The sequence below is a fragment of the Polistes fuscatus genome, unplaced genomic scaffold (genome assembly GCF_010416935.1).
Source record: "Polistes fuscatus isolate 324 unplaced genomic scaffold, CU_Pfus_HIC Scaffold9, whole genome shotgun sequence".
NCBI classification, from domain to species: domain Eukaryota; kingdom Metazoa; phylum Arthropoda; class Insecta; order Hymenoptera; family Vespidae; genus Polistes; species Polistes fuscatus.
Genome location: NW_025113173.1, coordinates 8123011 through 8145265, shown reverse-complemented (window position 1 = coordinate 8145265; position 22255 = coordinate 8123011). Strand labels below are relative to the sequence as shown.

The following is a 22255-nucleotide window of genomic DNA, read 5'->3' as shown; positions in this document are numbered from 1 at the left end:
GTTATTTGCGGTCGTACGTTAACGAGCATGTTCCACTTCCGGTCTCAAACGTCGTCTTGCTTGTTTCATTAACCATAATGATCTGTGCTATTCCTTTAATGTGTGTGCATGTGTTAGATAAATTCAATAAAATTCAAAAAATAAATATGAAGAGATAGCATATATATTTCCTAAGAGAACGAATCTTGCAATGCATTTTTTCTCCCAAGGAATTATTTTTTTTTTAATTATGCCATACAAATATTTAATTTTCAATGATATTTTGTCGTTGTTGAAAATGTCGTCTTGCTTGTTTCATTAACCATAATGATTTGTGCTATTCCTTTAATGTGTGTGCATGTGTTAGATAAATTCAATAAAATTCAAAAAATAAATATGAAGAGATAGCATATATATTTCCTAAGAGAACGAATCTTGCAATGCATTTTTTCTCCCAAGGAATTATTTTTTTTGTAATTATGCCATACAAATATTTAATTTTCAATGATATTTTGTAGTTGTTGAAAATGTCGTCTTTTAAATTGACGTAGGATCATTAACGTTACGTAAGAACATAGATAGAACAATTATACTCGTCTTTTTGCGCGAGTGTGTAATAAAAAAAAAAAAAAAAGAAACGTTTCGTTTTATTTTAACGACGATACGAATGGACTCGCTTTAATATTTTGATATCTTTAATAAAAGATTCCTTACATGACAGTCGCGCGTCAAGGAAGAAAGTCGGAAAGAAATCGGATTAATAACTATACAAGTTTGCGATGCATGCTGATCAAAAGCGTAGAGTAAAATCCTTTTTAAACCTTCCTACTTTGTACTTTGCTACGAAATGCAAGACAAAGAGAAAAAAAGACATAAAAAGGAAGAGGAAGAGAAAGAGAGAGAAAGAGAGACAAATAGACAGACGAATAGAAACACAAAAGAGTTCAAAGGAATGAATTCTCGTCTCGCTTTTAGTTTTTTTCTTTTTTTTTTTTTGCATACTCACCCGGTAGAATATATATATTTTTGATGTTCTTTCTATCTTTCGTATGTAGATATTTGTACCTAGGTATAATTTGAATGGAAAAAGAAATGATATGTAAAATACGGATCGTTACAACGGTAATGTTCACACGAGCGTAACTTTTGTCGAAATGCAATATCGATGAAATTGAAAGTCCAAATGGAAAGAAGGGGGGAGGGGTTCCATTCGCGAACGTTGATATATCTCGATAGACGCATAATACCGTTCCCTGAATAAGTATAATAATATCATGGTTGCCCTTCTCCCGCTCTTTTCGGCGAGATCCTCGAGAGGATATAACCGAAAGCTGACTTTCCTTCTTCTCCTGAGAATCGACACGGGAATCGACACGGGAATCCATTTCCACCGTTAGAAATTGAGTCTGAGTTGTGGATAAGGTTCCACAACTACTCTATATTTCTGTATCTCTGTCCCTTTTTAGTTGAAATCCTCAAGGGCTGTTATTCGAGAGAAAAAAGAAATAAGGAATAGAGAAAATTTCGAAAAAATTCATCATTTTTTGCAATTATATCTTTCGTTCATCGTCATCTTCGTTGAAATATTTTCATACTCGAAACAAGATTGGAAACGATGATTAAATATATATATATATATATATATATATATGTATATGCACAAAGATTTCTCAATCTATAAGAGCAAAATTCGTGACTAGTTAAATTTTTAATTAAGTCGCATAAATAATTAACTTTCACTAACGAGTAGTTGGAAACATGCCAGTAAAAATGTCTTACGAAATGATGAATTTATTTCTATATTAATTAAAATAACGACTTCATTTTTTGTTATCGATTAAAGGCTAATTAAAAGTTCAATCAAATCTATGAGAATTATCAAACGAAACGTATAATACCATTATATTAAATCTAAGAGAGGGAGAGAGAGAGAGAAAGAAAGGTAATATAGTGGTTTAAGTAACCTTTCAAATAATGTTGAAGTTTGTAAAGCGCAGACATTGGGGCGAATTTCCAAACGTAAAAGTGGATTCGCTAAAGTTTGGCCGAGAAAGTTGATATTATACCGAAGGAGAAAAAGAAGAAGAGGAAGAAGAAGAAGAAGAAGCATTTAACCGATTTTCTTTCAGACGATATCCTTCGTAGTTAGATTGGTTGACCCGATTTATCAAATCTTATTGAGTTGAATCTTGGCAGCTAAATTTAATCTCGTTTTATCGAAAACGTAGCTTGCCACGCGATTCCGCATACTTAAACTATCAAACTTCTTTTGTAGATATTATAGTTTACGAAAATGTATTCTTCCTTGAAGACTAGAAATTTAATAAAAAGGATTTGTAGGATCATTATTTCGTCTTTCATAATTCGTTTGGTAGGTTTGTTTGAAAGGAAGCATTAAAATAATCATTTGACGCGGCAAGAAAATTTCTCTCGCGTCAATTCGTTCAAAGTTTTGAAGGAATAGGTCATGAATTCTTATTTTCGTCGATGCTTTCTTTCAAATGCATCTCACATGTCTCAGCCAGCGATAAGTTTGACCTTCGAAAAGATAATCAATCGACAAAAGAACCCGGCCAAGCACGTGTGGTACGCGCATGCATTCACATTCGCGTGTGAATTCACGTGATAGTGGTTGAATTAACACGCGTACGTGCATTCGAATAGAACTTTAAGAGAAAGAAAGAAAGAAAGAAAGAAAGAAAGAAAGAAAGAAAGAAAGAAAGAAAGAAAGAAAGAAAGAAAGAAAGAAAGAGAGAGAGAGGAAAAGGAAGAATAAGCTGATAACTATGCTAAATATATTCGAAGGCACATGCAACTATTTATCACAGATAAACGCATGTGTATTTATAACATTATCTACAAATTGGTACACAATTAAAATATCTATTGATTCGAAATTAATTAGATATTTTACATCATTATATATGATGTAATATATAAATTATATAAAAATATTATATTTTTTTTTATTATAAATTTAAAAAAAAACTAATAATAAGAGTTATAGCTTATAAAATAAGGTAGTTATAAAACTTATAACTAACATAAAAATTGTGAATTGATATTTAATTATCTTAACTTCTAATGCTTATAAATAATTCCAATGCAAAAATTTATGTTTAATTTTAAAAGATACTTTCCTTCAATCAAAAAGTATGAAGTATATTTTTGTTACTTAGAAGACTAATTAACACGTGTTTTTGAGTTTTTGAGGGAAATGTTTTTTTATCAAGAAAAGAAAAAAAGAAAGAAAAAAAAGCTAAAAGATAGTAACGAATCTCATCCGTGGTCTATTCGTGGAGTACCTAAGCGGATCACAGTATAAGCTGCTTACGTAAGAATGAACCGAAGGGCTTCGCGTTGCCGGTCACTTTGCTATCATATTTCATATTAACCGCTGATTAAAATCGATTTTCTTATGACAACACATACTCTTCTCGTTCATTTTTTAAATTCTCATTTTTTCCAATGACAATAACGATTCATTTTTTTGTTCACGCATATGTATATATATATTATGTATTATTAATTATCGTCAGATAAAATTAAACAAATTGATTGAAAATTTAATTAGCAACAGATGTTAACATTTTTTAGTTATTTCGAAAGGAAATACATTTTATGAATATTTACATTATATAAATATATTAATATATAATATATAAATATATTATAAATTACATATATAAATATATATATATATATATATTTTATAACATATATTAATATTAATTATTAATATATTTTATGCATATTTATGTTATATATATTTTAACATTAAATTAAACATTTTATGCATAGTTATGTATTCATACCGTATTCGGTCAATTCTTCATTTTTATATTCTTATATTAAAGATCAAACTTTTGTTATTACATTCCGTTAGCCAGAAAGTACTGATTTTAATAATTATCGTCAAATAAAATGAAACAAACTGATTGAAAATTTAATTAGTAACAGATGTTAACATTTGTTAGTTATTTCGAAAGGAAATACATTTGTGTTTTTGATTTGAATTTATTTATTTTTGTTTGTATCGATTGGGAGCTTAGCGTTCACGGAAAGTCAACGAACGGATATCGCGCATGATCGATAGACATACATGCTAGTAGTCATCTAAATAACGTTGAGAAATCCCTCGGTAGGATAGACAGTACCCAGAGCAAGTTTACCAACCAGCCTGATCGAGATTTTCTAGTCGACTGATCCGAATCAACTAGGACGTTGCGAACTGACAGAATATTGATCGCGTTTACTGTCAACAAAATGCGACTAATAAAACGAAAATTTGTCGAAGATAAGATTTATAGATAAGAATAATACTTCGTCATGTAAAAAGAAAAGAAAACAAGACCACGAATTTCTCAAAATTACTCTATCGTGTAACGTCGCGTCAAATTCATTTAATGAGTTCTTTTAACATCAAAATTATTATTTAGATTTTTATGTATCGTTGTATCATTAAACAAAAAAACAAAATAATTATATTAAATTATTCACTTGCAATTTTTAGATAGAAAAGTCATTCCTTGAAAGAAAAAAAATGGAATTCGTATTACAGTTTCTGTTAGAATGATTGATTTTTATTCGAGTATCTTTCTTTCCTTTGATATGTTAATTGAGTTACGATAAAACATACGAGTCATGTGTAAGTTCACGACATTTTATTTTCTTTTTTCTTTTTTGTATTCTAAGTATAAACGAGAAAATGCGAACGTCCAACGACCTCGAGAATAAAATCGATTTGTAATTAGCAGTCACGCAGTCGCAAGATGCAGCGCCACCATTCAACCCGTTCATTTTCATCATCCCGCAAACAAATATTACACGTTTTGTTGTATTTTAATGCTTTCTCTTTTTCTTTCTCTTCTTCTCGTATACTTTTCGTCATGCTGAAACAAATGAAATAAAAAAAAAAGAAAAAAAAAAATTAAACAAGATGCACATGCGAGGTATTAGCACGATGCGATAGGCGTTATTAATTCGCAAAAATTTGTGACTGTATTCTTTTTCATTCGTACAAATCCGATTCGATACGATTGCGAGAATTGAATAAATATCGCTTTTTTTTTTTTTTTTTTTTTTTTTTAGAAAAAATCAATCATTGAAAATGATTTCACATTGTGTCTTCCACGTACCGGTTTATAGTATTAGTTAAAGTATGATAAATTACTTTTCAAATAACAGATAATAATTTATGTATTAATATAATAAATAAGATTTTTCGCAATCATAATTCTTAGATTTAATTGTAAGTTTTATAATGGTAACGGATGTATGGGGATTGCATGAATGCGAATGCGAGTGGTTTTGATAACATTTTAATTGTTTATAGAATATCGTAAATCGAGTCCAATTCTTGACTGCGATGAAAGTTGAACAAATTTATATATAGAAATAAATTAATGAAATAATATAAATATAATTGCAGTTTTATTAATAGAAAATATAATTTCTACAAAAGAATAACGTTTAATTATATTTTCTGTCATAATTATTGACTTCTATTATTATAGGTTTTTAATATAAATGGTAATTGAATAATTGTAATAATAGGAGAAATAAAAATTAAAAAAAGAGGCGATTTAGAAAGAAAGTATGATTGTTTACCTTTTAACACCAATTTCAGCGTAACGACCCCTTGTAGCACGACTCGCCACACTTCTGCCGTTGCTTGGATTTGTGTACAACGTTAATATATCACTGTTAATATTGTTTATAATCGGTGGTAGCATTATTGCAATATAAATCCAAACTATGGTTTTTTGGTGTTAACTTATCGCAATTTGCGACGACGATTAATTAGTCGTCAATCGTTAGCGACCCACAACACATTTCACTGTTTATTTTATTAATATTTTATATCATTTTCTCTCTGTTCGATTCCCTGTGTTTTTTTCCAGAATATCTGTGAAAATGAGAACGATGAGCAATCATTGAAAATCCGTGTACGATTTTGGTAAATCACTGTTTGTTCTTGGTGGAAACAAGGGATGATTTCATTTCAAATCAGATTATTAACGAGTAATTTTATTATAATTGATAAACACAAGTTATATATAAATTATTATAGATTTCTTTTTTCCCGTCTAAGTTTTTTTTTAAAGTTAGAATAAGAAACATTAAGGAAACAAAAACTATAATTCATTAAATAACAGCACACAACCAACCGCCGTCCAACTTTCTTCTTTGTGGTTTAAACGAGAAGACTCGATTTAATAATGCGTTGTATATTATTATTTATGTTTTGTGAGAAAGAAAGAGAGTTTTTTTATCTTTCGTTGTTTCCTTTTTCCGTGTTAGGGTCGAAACATTGTTTGATAACGTAATAATGTTTAGCAAGAACGCGTTAGTCGTGAAAATATCTAATGAAACGAGTTTAGATAGAAGCTAATCATCATCATCTTTATCATCCATATCTGTTTCTCCTCGAAAAACGTTCACGAGTTTAATTTTCAATCGTTTTAATTATCAATCATATTGTCTCGTATTATATGCATTTTTTGTAAGCTCAACAGAATCCTCGAATTTACATCCAAATAATTGGGTATATTATTTATGTATCCATGTAAAGGGTGATTTACCTAGATATGCCAGCTAAATTAACTCGTAATGAAATTTTAATAAAAATACTTATAATAATTATTCATATCTGTATAACAAAATGAAAATTTGAAAACAAAAAAGAAACGAAAAACCAAGTAATCAGAGATTAATGAAATTTTCAGTTTAAAATATTAATACAATTAGCCACGTTTAAAATAGATCACCCTGTAAATTGAATTATTAGCAGTAATTTTGGTTATACTTAAAAATTCACACACTGACGGTATATTATTAGTTAAGAAATATTTAATAATATTTAAAACTTCTGATCTTCCCTTATCAATTTTCTTCTCGATTACTTCAATAATATTCTTTTATTTTTTACTGTAAAGAAAAAAGGAAAAGTAGGTAAATAAAAACGATGGCTTCGTTCTGTCGGTAATATCCCGTTTATTGGGTTCTCTTTCATCGAAGCACGAACGACGGTAAAAATTTGATCGTCTACGAGGGCCTGGTGGTTCCAACGATTTCCAACGGTCTTGTAATAGGATCCTAGGCGCCATTAGAACCTTTTTTTCTTTCTCTCTCTCTTTCTTTCGGGTCAAACATAACGAAAAGAAAAAAAGTAGGAGCGAACAGGAAGGAGGCAATAGAACAGTGGCACCATAGTTGGCAAATATTCGGAATAAAGGACACCGAATGTACGTTGAAAGATAGAAAAAAACGAGAGAGAGAGTGAGAGAGTATTTATGAGAAAATATCAAGGTCCTGGGAAAGGATGCTGACTGGCTGGTTGTAAAAACGAGAAGCGGAAGGGACGAGAAACGAGTTCACGAGAAACGCAGACTTATTACCGATCTGTGTTGATGATCGTTGATGAGGAGAAAGATAGAACGAGATTATAAAAGTGCCAAGCGTATAAAAAAAAATTAATAGGATATTGGTTCGAACGAGAATGAAAATAAAAAGAATAAGTCGAGACAAGCCAGTAGTAGTCTCGTGCGATATGATGGAAGAAACACCTATGTACTTCTTCAAATTTTCCATTTTCGTTGTGTTTTATAGATTTTGTTTTGCTTTTTTTTTAGTTTGATTGATAAGATAAAAAATTATGTTCTTTTTTAACCCTTTGCACTCGAGCGGCGCCGGCCAATTTCAAGTATCAACTCAACCAAAACTAATTACAGAGTATAGTATTTATCAAAGTTTGTTTTTTTCGACATATAAATAAATAAACTGATGATATTTTATTATTTCTATACGCTTGTTTGTTTAAACAAAGGGTTAAGCTTCAAACTTTGGAATCCAGCATCCAATGTATATTTTACATATTTCGGTAGATAACTATCGCAATTTTGAATGTCCATAGAATATGGGAATAAAATAAACAGCAATTTCACGAACCACGAATGCGAGAATACTTTGAATTCAGGTATGTTAGTGATGTTAGAAGGAAATGAAAGAAGAAGAAGACGACGGCGACGAGTAGGATTGTAAAAACGGCTGACGAATACATCCGACGCGACTATCATTTTCATGGCCGTCGGGGAAAAAGTGTTATTCAAAATTTATTAACGTTGAAATGAAAAAACTCACGAATTAATGCGACGCGTATTTTCATCGATCTTTCTTCTTTTTTGCCTCCCCCTTCATTTAACCGTCAATTTTTCGCAACGATCATTATATCCGATTGAAAAAATTCAACTTCATTTTCGGAATATAAATGAAGAAAAAAGAAAAGTAAGAAAAAGTTAAGAAAATAAGAAGAAGAAGAAGAAGAAAAAGGAGAAGAAGAAGAAGGGAAAATGGTTACGCTAGAAAATGAAATAAATTTGCATGAACTCGTTCTCAGACACTTTCTTTACTTCGTTCCTTTTTGAATTAGAATAAAATTTACGGTAGGATAGCAAAGTCGGTGAATTTTATATAGCCGTTATAACGTTTATCTACGAAGCGAGCAACAATAACTTCAAATTAAAAGAAAATAAAAAAGTAAGATAACTGGCGGAGAGAAAATGTTTGCGAGATTGAAGATAAAAACGAACGATGCGTTAGATCTTATTTCTTTAAATGGCGACGAAGAAATCAGGCCAGTTCATCTGATCCTAATTTACTCTGATCTCAAATGAAACACGTATATCTATATATCTATAGATAGATCGGTAATTATCTAACACGGAATCGTAGTCTGTTCAATGAGAATCTCGCACAGTTGGTATAGTAATAGTACGGAACGACGGTAGTTTGCGGTAACTGGCGGAGACTTGCGATTATCGACCTTCATGTAGCCGCAATTCCCTGGCCAGTCGATCTGATTGGTCCTCAGTATAATTCGATTAACCCTAACGAATCGAATCCGGAGGACGGAATTCCAGGACAGATAGATGAAATCCTATATACGTGTAATATTATACGTTGAAAAGATTTGACAATGAGCCTAACATACAAATCATTTTCGTTATCGACTAAACTTACTTTTTATTTCTCGACATAGTTTCCAAATTTTTATAAAGAAAAAAAAAAAAAGAAAAAAGAGAATAAATTAAATAAAATTAAATAAAATTTATAAAATTTTATAATATATAAATATTATATTTAATATTTAAATTAATTTTTATTATTTAATTAATTAATTATTAATATTTATTTATTTATTAATTAAATTTTAATTAATATTTAAAAAATATATAAAATTATATAAAATTATATAAAATTTTTCAACCCACCCCTCGTATCAATTTTTCATATTTTTAAACGTAGATTACTCGGAGATTTATCATTGAAATAAAAATTGTTAGATCGTTCGCGGATGCTGGTTTAATCGTCGAATAATAACTCGAGAAATAATCGAGATGTTGAATTTATCGAATTAGACGATTCGCACGGTTATTTAAAACGCTTTGAATTTAAATATTTCCTCTTATTATTTGCCATTGAAAAAAAAAAACGGAAATTACTTTCCCAACGAGTTGATATATTAATATTCTACAAATAAAACGTGCACGATTACAAACGAGTCTATCTGTATAGATTATAATGAATCAACAGCTGCACATTTAACGAGCCGTTCGACAAATATTAGTTGCACGCGAGTATGATTAGTTGCGCAACGCGTATCACCGAATCGTCCGTGAACCATCATCATCATCATCATCATCAGCATCCTCATCTTAAAGAAAGACGAATTTGAAGAGAAAACAATTCCATTATCATTCGTCATGGTATTCGCGAGTGAATAAGGTAAATAGAAAGTAGGTAGTCTGAATCTAAATCTAAAATAGAAATTAAAAAAAAATAAGAAACGTTCTCGCGATATAATAATTACGGAGTAATTATTCCATAATTATATCACGAACAAATAATACCATGTAAGTTGACCATGACTAATTTTCCAAATAAAATAATACGATATATATATATATATATAAAATGTTAAATCAAACGATAAAGAGAAAGAAAGATAGAAATAAGATAATATATTTCGTTCTTTGAAAATGTTTTATTGTCAGCGTATAATCATGCACGAACAAAATAATGATTCCATATAACCGAACACATGTGTTAACAAAATTTTAGAAATAAGATAAAACGATATCTAAAAAAAAAGAAAAGATAATGTTAAATCAAGCGATAGAAAGAAAGAGTAATAAGATTAGAAAAGTTCTCGATAGGTATTGAGATTTGTTTCCCTTTTTTTTCCTTTTCTTTTCTTCGAAAGCATTCTACTATCGCCATATGATGAGTTGTTATCAGTAAATGGTGCAACAACGAATAGGAACAAATGTACGTCAGTGTACTCGGAAGAGTGCTACTACTACTATTACTATTGATAGTTGCTTACTATCACTCACGATTTAACGAGGGAAAGCTTGAGAGTACGGAGCAACGTACTCTCTCATTGGTGGTTGACTACGTGTTCACCTTCGTAAAGTTCGACGAAGAATAAGAACGAGAGTTAGGAGAGAAGGAGAAAAGAAATCAAGAAGGATTTATTTTTTGTTTGTATATTCAATTTCTTCTGCAATTTTTCCAAGATGAACACTTGGCAGATACGTTTAACAATGAGTGTAGTTATATCACGTAGGTGTTCTCTACTTTACAATAGGTAAGAAAGAATTGTGTTAGATGCCGAAACGAAGAAAGAGAAGGAAATAGAAAGAGAACTTTCAATATCTTTCCACTTGGTTTGATCTAATATCGCATTTAGCCGAGTGGAACACCTCGATTATCGATTATTTCTCGAAGAAATTTTTCTCACCGTGCATCTTCCTTTCTATTTCCTTAATCCCATCTCACATCCCATCCCATTTTATTCTTTTTCCCTTGGACCTATTCGATTAATCGATTTTAATTATTATATATTAAATATTAAATTAATATTAATTAATTTATATTATATATTAATAATATATTAAATAATTATTGCATTATACGTAATAATAATGATTTATGAAAAAAATGAAAATTAAATTAATTAGAAATGTTAAGATGTCGATTGAAATGACGTTAAATGTAAAAACAATTTAATGCAAAAGAAATGAACAACGGGTGAAACGTTGTTCGGAAATTTGTCGATCGAAGTTCTAATTATTGAACTTTACAAATATTTTTATTCTCGTATCGTTTTTATCTAGAAAAAAAGAAAGTTCATTCGTGAAATATTCATCTTTGACAAACTTTGATAAGCCATCCACGGAAATGTAGTAGAAACAACTTCGTTGAACCAGATAGAAACGTATGACTCATGGAAATCCAACAAATCTCTTTCTCTCTTTCTCTCTCTTTTTCTCTTAACAGATACACATTTGAAATATACTAAACTGAACTTGTTATTTCGAAGCTGGTTATTCAACGATGTTCAAAGAGAAAAATCTCTTTAAGAAATAGAAGTAAAACAAAAAAGATACATAATTTTTGTATTACGAGTACAATGAACTAAAGTAAATTAAATTCAAATATTACGAATCATTGTAGATGTTTAAATTTATCGATAATTTGAAATGATTTGAAAAAAAATGTTGTTTTCCTTTTCATTATCCAAAATGATAATACCCACCACCAAGCATCCACCAAGAAGACAGTAAAGAAACAAATCAAAATGATTCCAAAAGTTAATTCGAATTTTGGTATGAAAATGAACTGACAGGATAAAATATTGATTAACATTAAAAATGGATTATCATTGAAAAAAAAGGAAAAAAAAAACTAATCAATGAATCAAGCAAGAAACCAACCAACCAACAAACAAACAAACACTGTTAGACGTGATTTATTTTCCAATGAATATTTGTTATTAGAGAACGTATTTGTCGGTAATATGCGAGATTAGTTGAAAGGCGTCGGGACGCCGGTCGGCGTCGCGACGTAACGCGCACGAAAACGCGACTACCGGTTTGAGAACGTTACAAACCAACGGAGTGGCTTGTCCTCAACTAAACCAAGGGGAGCCGGAAAGGTGCAGAAGGAGAGGGGACCGGCAAACGCACGCGCACTACAGATCACCATTTCATTCTACATAGATTCTCTTTATCTTTCTCTTTCCACCATAGTCGTCTGACAGAGAGAGAGAGAGAGAGAAATATCGGAAAGGAGTCCCCCCATAAGAACGTCTTTTTTAATCATTATATTTTTTGAAGACTTTTATCAAGTTTTATTTATTTAAGGGAATGTATGTCAATCTATTTAATTATAAAATGTTTTATTGATTATTTGATAATCTTATAAAGAAATTAATAATAGATATTGAAGATGAACACACGTTAGTTGATCGTCAATTAACCCTTTGCACTCGAGGCTTTTTTAGCTTGCTCGAACCAGCAACTCGAGACGATTTCGGCCAAATTAAGTAGACATTTTACAGGTACTTTAACAAACATTTATAAACAAACAAGCGTATAGAAATAATAATATATCATCAGTTTATTCATTTATATGTCGAAAAAAACAAACTTTGATAAATACTACACTCTGTAATTAGTTTTCTTGAGTTGACACTTGAAATCGGACGGGCGCCGTATCGGCGCCGCTCGAGTGCAAAGAGTTAAAAAACAAATGACGAATAATTTCATTGAAATTCATTACAATTATTTAATTCGATCGAATTATTTTTGTTTGTTTAAAAATGATTATGTCTGATTATACTACAAATGGTCGAAAGATATTCTACGAATGTTGGCTCGTTATTAGGGAATAATTCGTCGTTAAAGAAAATGATCTAACTAACCGTTCCTATGTTCACGCCACCTCATCAACGTAGAAGACATCGGTTCTAAAGAACGAACTGGTTTCTCGAATGGTGGATTTTATTCGTACGAGATGAGTTCCTTCCTCCCACCGAGACTCCTCGTCTCTTGGTAGAACGGAAAAAACGTCGATGGTTGTACTTCTGCTTTTCGTCTAGTCGATGCTCCAATAAAATTCTAGCGTGATAGCGAGGAAAAGATTTTTCTTTCGTGACCAAAGTTATTTATTTTCTTATCTTTGAAGGAAGTATTTGTTTTAACGCTGACCGATAAATAAGATAAGATTCATTATTGAATTCATACACGAATATCATTCATCTTATTTCGTTTTTTTTCTCTGGTTATTCGATCAAACACGTTTAATTATTTTGACACAAATGTTTGTTGAGTAATTAATTGAAATATAATAGAATCGATTTGAACCGATAAAGAAAAATTCTAACCGTTGAAGACAAATTCTTCTTCGTTTGAACTCTGTCATTGCAATTTATGCAATGAGGGAGGAGAAGGATGCAGGTACGAGGAAGAAATAGCGATATATGAAAAACACTTTGGAATGTTTATGGTGCGATTTCTGAGCAAATTCCATTCATACTATAGCCAATTAAATGTTTCTTTATGCGGAATCAAATGGTTTACAGTGAAATACGTTAGTGTCATTCCATAAGTCTTAAGACGAACACCTGTGCTTGTTATACAATATATCACGTCTTACACCTTTAAAGAACATTCATAAAAATTAAGGATGTCAATAAACTTGTAAATTCCTATTTCTATTATCTAATTCTGTTTTAAATGCATCAAAGATTTATTAGCAAATATCTTCGTCTAATAATAATAATAATAATAATAATAACAAAGAATAATAATAGACGAATAAGTAGTAAAATAATAAAAGAGCTGAGAAAATTTATGTAAAAAATAATAAATCCCTCCTGCTGAAGAAGAATAAAACCGCAGTAGTAGTAAGTAGTAAAAAGGTAGTAAAAAAATGAATCTGAAAGGATGAAAAAAAACATTTAATAATTGTAAAGGTAATTTGTAATGAGAATAATGATCAAATTGAAAGAAAATAATATAGAAAAGGAAGCCGGTCAGACAATGAAGAAAAAGAAGATGGACGAAACGTCCTTCTAATTACAGTCGTTAGAGGAGAAACACGTTTCTCAGGATCGCGCCTTCAACTATTTCTTGCGAACGATCTAAGAAATGGCCTAAGGAAGAGGGGAAAAAAAGAAATTAGGTCAATGCGATCGAATAGGATGATCGGTTATCCTACGTGAAGCTATTCTATGCTCTGCTGTCTGGATGATCTATTGAACCGAACGATTGAGAGATGATACTTCCAAACATTTTACATTTTCAAATATTATAACAGCTTCCCTATAGCTAGAAAGGTGAATTGTCAATTGTCATTTTGCTGTAATCTTATCTAGTTGAAAATCAAAGTGATCTCTTTTTTTGTATATTTTTGTAATTTCCTTTCAGTAGATTAGATTCTTTTTAAAATTATTCAGTTTTTTTCTATGCCCAATAAAAATTATGATATTTCTATATAAAAACAACAAATAAATAAATTCTTTACATAGTTGCATTGTTACAATATCACAAACTTCGTGTTTATTTTTTTTTTATTTCAACCATAACGTTAAAGTATGAGAAGATAAAAATATTGAAAAATTGACCACCAACCGATGGACACAAGAGAAGCGTTTATTCGTTTACATACACATTTTCGTGAGGAATTTAATTTCATGCGAGTCTTTCTACTGATATCGTAGACACACACACATACACACACACATATTCTCCTCTACGGCCTCCAATGGCGGAATCGTTTCCTGCCAGCTGCTATATGCGCCACACATTTTCCAACTCTTCCATATATAGGTTTAACCCGTGGGTGCCATTAAAGTGAAAATATACGTTGTACATAGGTATTACATGTATATATACATATACATATTTAATTATATATACATATATTCATGTATAATACATTAAACGTTGATTATATGTAAGTGTGCGATGCGCGATAATCAGTGCGCATCTACATTGCCACTTGATAATTTAATGCATTCTATTTTAATTTGAATTCCTTTAAAAAATCATTATTTTTTTATCTATAGATTTTATTTAAATATAATTCAAGTGTATAATGAATTAAATTTTAGATTAAATTTAAAAATTTTTACTTAAATAAATATCATATGTGCAGGGTGTATTGTAACTGGAGGTACAAATGAGCAAGGGATGACTTTAAATACAAAAAAAAAAGACTAAGTAAGTCGAAAAGGTAAAATTTAATTTGTTCATATTATGATTGCTTATAAAAAAGAATTTTTTACGGCACACCGTATGTTATGCCCCTTTCGATACTATGCAACACCTACCTTTAGAAACAAATTTGTCTTAAGGGGGGAAATACGTGTAGAGGCTTCAAAAAATTCAATTTTATTTTTATAAATCGCTTGTAAAACTATTAAAAAATATATTCACAAAATTTTAAGTCAAAAATCCAAGTTGTTCAAAAGTTATAAGCGATTAAATGAGTGTCGGCATATAATACGGAGCGGTTTTCGAAATTGTGTACACTTTAGCTTAAAAAGTTCTTAACCAATCATTTAGAAATTTGGAATATAGTTTCTTTATATAATTACGCTCTATTTGAACCTGAATCCTAAGCGATATCTTTGTTTAAAGTATTTTTTTTATAATGAGAAATATATGAAAAAATAGAAAAAAATCATGCTTTATTTTTACACCACCCTAAAAAATACAAATTTTCATTTTTTCTAGGGAAATGAGGTTCAAATAGAAGATACACATATAAAAAAAAGTAATTTTTCTTTGTAATTGATTTCTGATAAAAATTGCGGCTTCGAAGATGTACGCAAACTGCACAGTCGGATGGAAACCTACAATTTGCGACAGCTGATATCTCCGCTAGTTTTCGAGATAAATCATTAAAAATTTCCGAAAATGTTCTAAAATATATGTGTAAAATGACCTTATAATATTAATTATAATATAATAATAATAAATATATAATATTATAAATAATATTATAATAAATAATAATATATAATATATATTATAATATTAATAAATAACATAAATTTTTAATACGTTAACAAAATTCATGAAAATCACAATGAAAACATCATTTTACACGTATTTTCCTCCCTTAATTGTACGTTGTAGAAGTTATTCGTGGTAATCAAGTAAATGCATTCTTTATTCTGTAGAAAAATATGTAGCCGAAAACTATACCTTCGATTAGTTGATCATTCGCGCACGTTTCTAATCTTTCTCTTGTGCAACACGTCGTTGAACTTTTTATTATACTTTTGTTATTACGTTTTTGTTCGCACGCGTCATTCTTATTACGATCTTACTCTCATGTTTATCTAGTTTTCTTAAGATTACCACCACAACCTTGGGAAAGGTTTTCTCGTGCGTGTTGCACACCTTGCATAGCCTTTGGCAATAAAAACTCTCACCTTTTTTAAAAGGAAGTAGTATAAGAGTGAAATAAGAGAAAATAAACGAAACAAAAGGTTAACAAAAACAACGGACGACTCTTTTATTTCGTTTTCTTTTCTTTTTTTTTCGTTTTAACTCGAAACGAGTCAGTCGATAAAGCGTATCTTTGACCGCCCTTCTTTTCTTGTTTTTTTTTTTTTTTTTTTTTTTTATCTTTATCACGAGACACCTTTCTTTACCGTTGCAACGGAAAGCGACGTAAGTAAGTTATCGTTTGAAACAAGAAAGAAAAAAGTCTGTATGTGTGAGGAAGAAAAGGAAAAGAGAGAGAGAAAGAACATTTGAACAGTAAAATCCTTACGGGTTAAGTCCACAAATCTCTTCCGTTAGTTTTATTTTTCTTTACAAACACAAAAAAGGGACCATTAAAGAAAAAAGAACAAAATAATAATAATATCAGAAGTCGTTATAATTAATGCGTCGGAATATTAAGAGGTTAAACGCAGTTAGAATTTTCAAAAAATCGATCTTTTTTTTTGCATTTTCGGAATGTATATAAATTTGAGTATATTCTCTGAAAATTTCAAATCGATCCGGCAAATATTCTTCACTTCATGTAAGCTGCAAACAAAAATTTTTAACTATGTGTAAACGTCTCTTTGAAACTTTAAACGCGTTTTTCTCAAAACGGTATTTTTGAAGTCGGTGATCTCGATTTCTCAGAAATAACACAACCGATTTGTCTTATATTTTTACACAATATTCTTAAATATATTCATCAGGTATTGACGGGAGGAATAAGATTTAAAAAAACTATTACTATTCTTTTTTTACAATTTAGAGCGAAAATTTCAGTCAAAAACGAAACATTTTTTTCAGATAGACGCCATTTTGTCAAAAATCAAAATTTTTAATATTCCTCCCGTTAATACCTGCATTAATCTTTGCATGGTTCTTTAGAAGAATCCACCATTTTTTTTTATTTCGGTTAATCAAAACCGCCGAAGTGGAGATCACCGCCAAGCGCCTTTTTTTAGAGGACGTTCAGGAAATCATCTACAGGAGCGGTGCACATTAATATTTTTACATGATCGACGCGCTATTGTATTCTTAAAAGTAGCCTCTATTTGAATTACCATCACTTATAATTGATAAGTTATAACTTTTTCTATAAAAAATTCATAAAAAGACGTCTTTTTTGAGCCACGCAACTGCGTATAACCACTTAACCCTTTGCACTCGAGGCCTTTTTCGCTTGATCGAACCAACAACTCGAGACGATTTCGGCCAAATTAATTAGACATTTTACAGGTACTTTTTTTAAAAACATTTATAAACAAACAAGCGTATAGAAATAATAACATATTATCAGTTTATTCATTTATATGTCGAAAAAAACAAACTTTGATAAATACTACACTCTGTAATTAGGTTTGGTTGAGTTGAGACTTGAAATGAGCCGGGCGCCGTATCGGCGCCGCTCGAGTGCAAAGGGTTAAAGTGTGCAAGTGTGTATATACACACTAAAATATTATACATAGCAGTAGTTATCGAGAATTTAAGAGGATTGGAGGACTCAGGTGGGTTCGAGATAAAAAATATGCTGTATAAACGATAACTTTTAAAAGAGAAACTTTTTAGAAAGGATTTTCTTTCGGAAAATTCTCCTTCTCCTTCTTCTTCTTCTTCTTCTTCTTTGCAGACGGTCAAAATATTAAGCTTAGGAAAGATTCTTTATTTTCTTTTTTTTTTTTGGCAGTAGCAGCAGCAGGAGGACTTCATAAGGGAATAAATTTAGAGGCTTTAACCCCCTCCTCTTCTTCTTTCCAGCATTCTCTTGTTCCCCCTTATCCTTGCGTCACCAGTGTCTTCTTTCCCTTTTCTCTTTGTTTCTTTTTCTTTTCTTTTTATTTATCGCGAAAACGCGTGGCCGTTGGTTGAAAAAGCAGCAATAGAAAGAACGGGTGAATGAACGAACTTAATCGTAGAAAACGTACGCGAAAAACTTTCGAAGAACTCGCCACGAAGTTTTTACTCACCGAGAGAGAGAGAGAGAGAGAGAGAGAGAGAGATACGCGTATCTTAATGAATAAGTTTTTTAACGGTTAGGAGAAAAGTTTGTTCGATTCATTTTATAAGTTGAACAAATGATTTACCTGATTATTTGTATATTTTAATCGTTAAAAGTTATTAAAAATAAGGAATAAATAATAGAATACGTCGATACGTGGATGGTTGGTAAAGTTGATGAAGATTTTTACCGGATGCGTGGTCCAATGGCAACGGTCCAAGGGGTCGTAAAGAGATCATGGAAAAGCCAGTGTCCGTCTCTAGCAACTTTTTCCACGTGTACCCTCTTGTCCCTTTTTTGCTTGGTGGCGCGTGATACCACCCAGAGGGACAAACCCAGAGGGAGAGGCTGCGAGAGGAAAAAAGATAGATATATGTATAGCAACAGAGAGGGAATCGTGCTTTGCGAGAATGGTTCGCCTGTTAAGTAATCATCTCTGTTTGTCTTTGTTTTATCTCACGTGTGTACCTTCTCTCTCTCTCTCTCTCTCTCTCTCTCTCTCAAACACCCCCGTAAAAACCCCTTCCCATCTATCACCCAACATTGTCTTTATATTCTCTCGTATTTATATTAAAATGTAGGTATATGTGTGTGTATATATATACCGGATTATCATGCATCGTCGAGCGTTGATTCCATACATCATACATATATACATATATATACATATATATATATATATATATATATATACATGTATAGATATTTTCTCATTTTAACTACCCCTGTTTTTACGCATAATACTTAAACGCAATAACGCTAGAATATATCTGACAAAAAGAGGAGGAATAAAATCAAAGAGAAAAAAATGCAATTGTATTTGTTATCTGGAATAATACTAATATATGTTTATTTCTATTGTTTATTTATTGTCATACAGGAAAACAAAAATGAATATTATACGTATTGATGTATAAAATATTCTATTAGGTTGGTGCATACGAAATGTGGGATTTTCCTTACATGTGATCGTTTTTGTCCTCCCTGTTTCGTTATTCTTTTATTTTTGGCATAACTTCGTTTATAGTCGTACTGTCGACAGAGTCACATTTCAACAAAACAGATTTTCTCAAAAATGTTTAATTATTTAATTTTTTTTTAAATTTTATAACGATACGAATTCAACCGATATTCGTGTAATTTTTTAATATGAGTATAAACTTGGCAATAATGCTGCAAAATCTGCACGCAATATAAACCAGGCGTTGGTAAGGTCGTTGGTTTGAAAAACTTCGGTCTCGTGAATTTTCCCTTCAAAACGAACCGCGTCGAAGATTCAAAACGTTCGTGAAAAACGATATTTAGAAACGAATTCAATTTTATCTACAAGGGAACTTCCTACTAGAATGAAAATTGATCATACAACAATATTGCGACACCTTTCTGAAATTGGCAAGATGAAAAAAATGGATAAGTGGATACCGCACTAACTAACTAAGCGAAATAAGCTGTATCGATTAAACGTATTCTCATCATTACTAACCCAATTTTTTCAAATGAATGAAAATATGAATTTTTATTTCATTTTTTTAAACCTTCACAACAATTTTTACACAACAATCTAAAAATGAAGACAGTCTGAAAAAGTCCATATCAGAGTTTATTGATTCTAAAGATCAGAATTTCTCGAAGACCGACATCTGTGCATTATAATCTCGTTGATAAAAGTATATTGAAGCGAATGGAGCATAATTTTGATTAAATAAACAACTTTTGAAAAAAGATATGCAGTTTTAAATATTCACTTTAAAATTCGATATTTCATACGCACCAACCTAATATTCTATATAAAATAATGCGATATGTAAAATATAAGTAGTCGCAAAATGTTCGATCCAATTTAGTATAATTTCGATCTAAGGAAAAACGATGAAATAATTCAAATAAATATTCTTAGTCATCGAAGATCGAGAAAGCGAATGGAATTATTATTCTTACGTTTAACTTCGATTTCTACTATGAAGCGTGATAAAGACAGTAAATTGCCGACGGTGAATCTTAACACCCTATGGACGGCAATCATAGGCCAATTAAGGTTCGTTTTCTCCATCCTATTACAAGGTTCAATGACGCTTTCGAGATGATTTGCTTTCTCCAAAGAAAATTTCTATCTTTATATCTCCCATTTCCCGTACTATATATATATTATATATTCAATTTTTGTTAATATATTTAGTTTCCAAACAAAAAAGAAATTTTTATATCTCGCAATTAATTTAAACCAGTTTATTATAAGGGTATTAATATTTTTTCTTCTTCTTTTTTTTCTTTTTCTCTTTTGACCAAAAAAAAATAGAGATCATCTGATCTTTTAGATAGGTACGTATCGAAATTAATCGTCAAAATAAAACGAAAAGGAAGAAAGATATAGAAAAAGAGAAAGATAGATCGATGAGAATAACTCGTGTATGAGTAAAAGAGAGATAGTGTTAGTTTGTATCTACGATATTTGTCTACTTTTATCCGTGAAACCATTTGTTACCTGTCATGCGAACCATACTCCAACCAACTTTCCCGATAATTTTCTTTCCCTTTTCTCTCTCTCTCTCTCTCTCTCTTTCTGCTTCGTGAAATATTTTACGAAGACTATCCAACGTCATAGGTTCCAAAAATGTTTCAACTATGTCAGTAATCGATGTGTACGTTAGATCGAAGATAAATCCAATTCGGTAGAAAATGTATCTTCGGAAAGAATAGCTGAGTATATATGGATTTGAAAATGGCAATCACGTAAGAAACGTCGAAGGGCAAGGATCAAGAACCTTTGGGTTTTCTCGGTAAGATCTCTTCTTCAACCGACAAATTTTCTCTAACCTTATTTTCAGCCCCATACACTCTTTCCACCTATCGCTTTATATCCAATCTTTCTCTTTCTTTCAAAGAAAAGAGAAATTCCGGTCTTTAAGTCGGAAGAAAAAGTCAACTTTTAAAAGCACAGTTTTCTTATGAGAGAGAAGAATTTTTTAATCATCCCTTTCTTTATACTAAACACAAGAGATTTTTTCTACCATTTTTTAAGATTCTTGAATTCTAGAAAGACGAAGCAATTTCTAATTCTCTCGACACATTTTTTATAAGGTTTATTATCGATACAAGTGTTAAGTTTCGCAGGGATCTTGTATTTTATCTTGAAGAAAGAAAGAAGGAAGGAAGGAAGGAAGTGGATTTTCGGATAATCTTACGCTCGCGAATGGGAACAACATCGAAAGGTAGGGGGGCATGGGGGAGACTCGTGGCGGACCACGTTTTGGAATAATTTAATTAGCGAGAACGTAGGAAGTGAAGTGCCAGGTCTTATCCCGTGGGTTTAATAGCGAGCTCTTGCCCGTGTCTAACTTGGATACACCAGGGACCTCATTTTCTCTCTCTCTCTCTCTTTCTCTCTCTGTTTCTCTGTTTCTTCTTCTTCTCTTCCTTCCATTCCATTCCATTTCATTTCACCTTGTCGGTATACACCTATTGTATATACCGCGAGCTTGCAAGCAAACTCTCCGTTGAAAATGCACAGGGTGGGTCCTCTCTCAAAGCCGCAACCATAGAGAAATCGTGCAAATGACGGAAACACCCTCAATTCTCACGAACGAACCTTTATCACGGAATATGCCGTTTGATATACGTTAATTATGCATTGGATCGTTTGCGACGGAAACCCTTTCCTCCCCCCCTTCTAATCCCCTCCTCCCTATTTCACCGTGTCGAAAGGATTAAACGTTTAGCACGTCTTCCACTGTTCGTTTCAATTTATCCCCATTAATTCCGAATTTCATTCGTTTCATATATTTTTGACTTTATTTTATTTTTATTTTTCATTAAAACTTATAAAAGTTTACTCTACGCAATCTTATTTCAATTGATATTAAATATTACGTTTATGCATATTATTTTAATTTAAAAAATAAATGTTACTTCTATTATTTTAATGTTAGACATT

The 22255-nt window shown here is 31.0% G+C and overlaps 1 protein-coding gene across 15 annotated transcripts in view; it reads right to left on the bottom strand.

The window, feature by feature from the left end:
* The window catches only part of LOC122525799 (protein sprint-like), a 145541-nt gene that overhangs the window by 23301 nt on the left and 99985 nt on the right, over window positions 1-22255 (bottom strand). Inside the window, exons 1-2 of one of the 15 annotated variants that reach the window (XM_043648764.1) lie at window positions 11756-11952; window positions 5590-5887 (exon numbers count right to left, since the gene is read on the bottom strand). The exons of 11 other annotated variants lie outside the window; for them this stretch is intronic. In XM_043648764.1, the coding sequence (XP_043504699.1) occupies window positions 5590-5714 (125 nt within the window). In that variant the 5' untranslated portion in view covers window positions 5715-5887; window positions 11756-11952. Of the gene's footprint in view, window positions 1-5589; window positions 5888-11581; window positions 11713-11755; window positions 11953-22255 lie in introns of those variants that run through there. 3 more of the 15 variants (XM_043648763.1, XM_043648762.1, XM_043648765.1) reach the window with 3 other exon arrangements.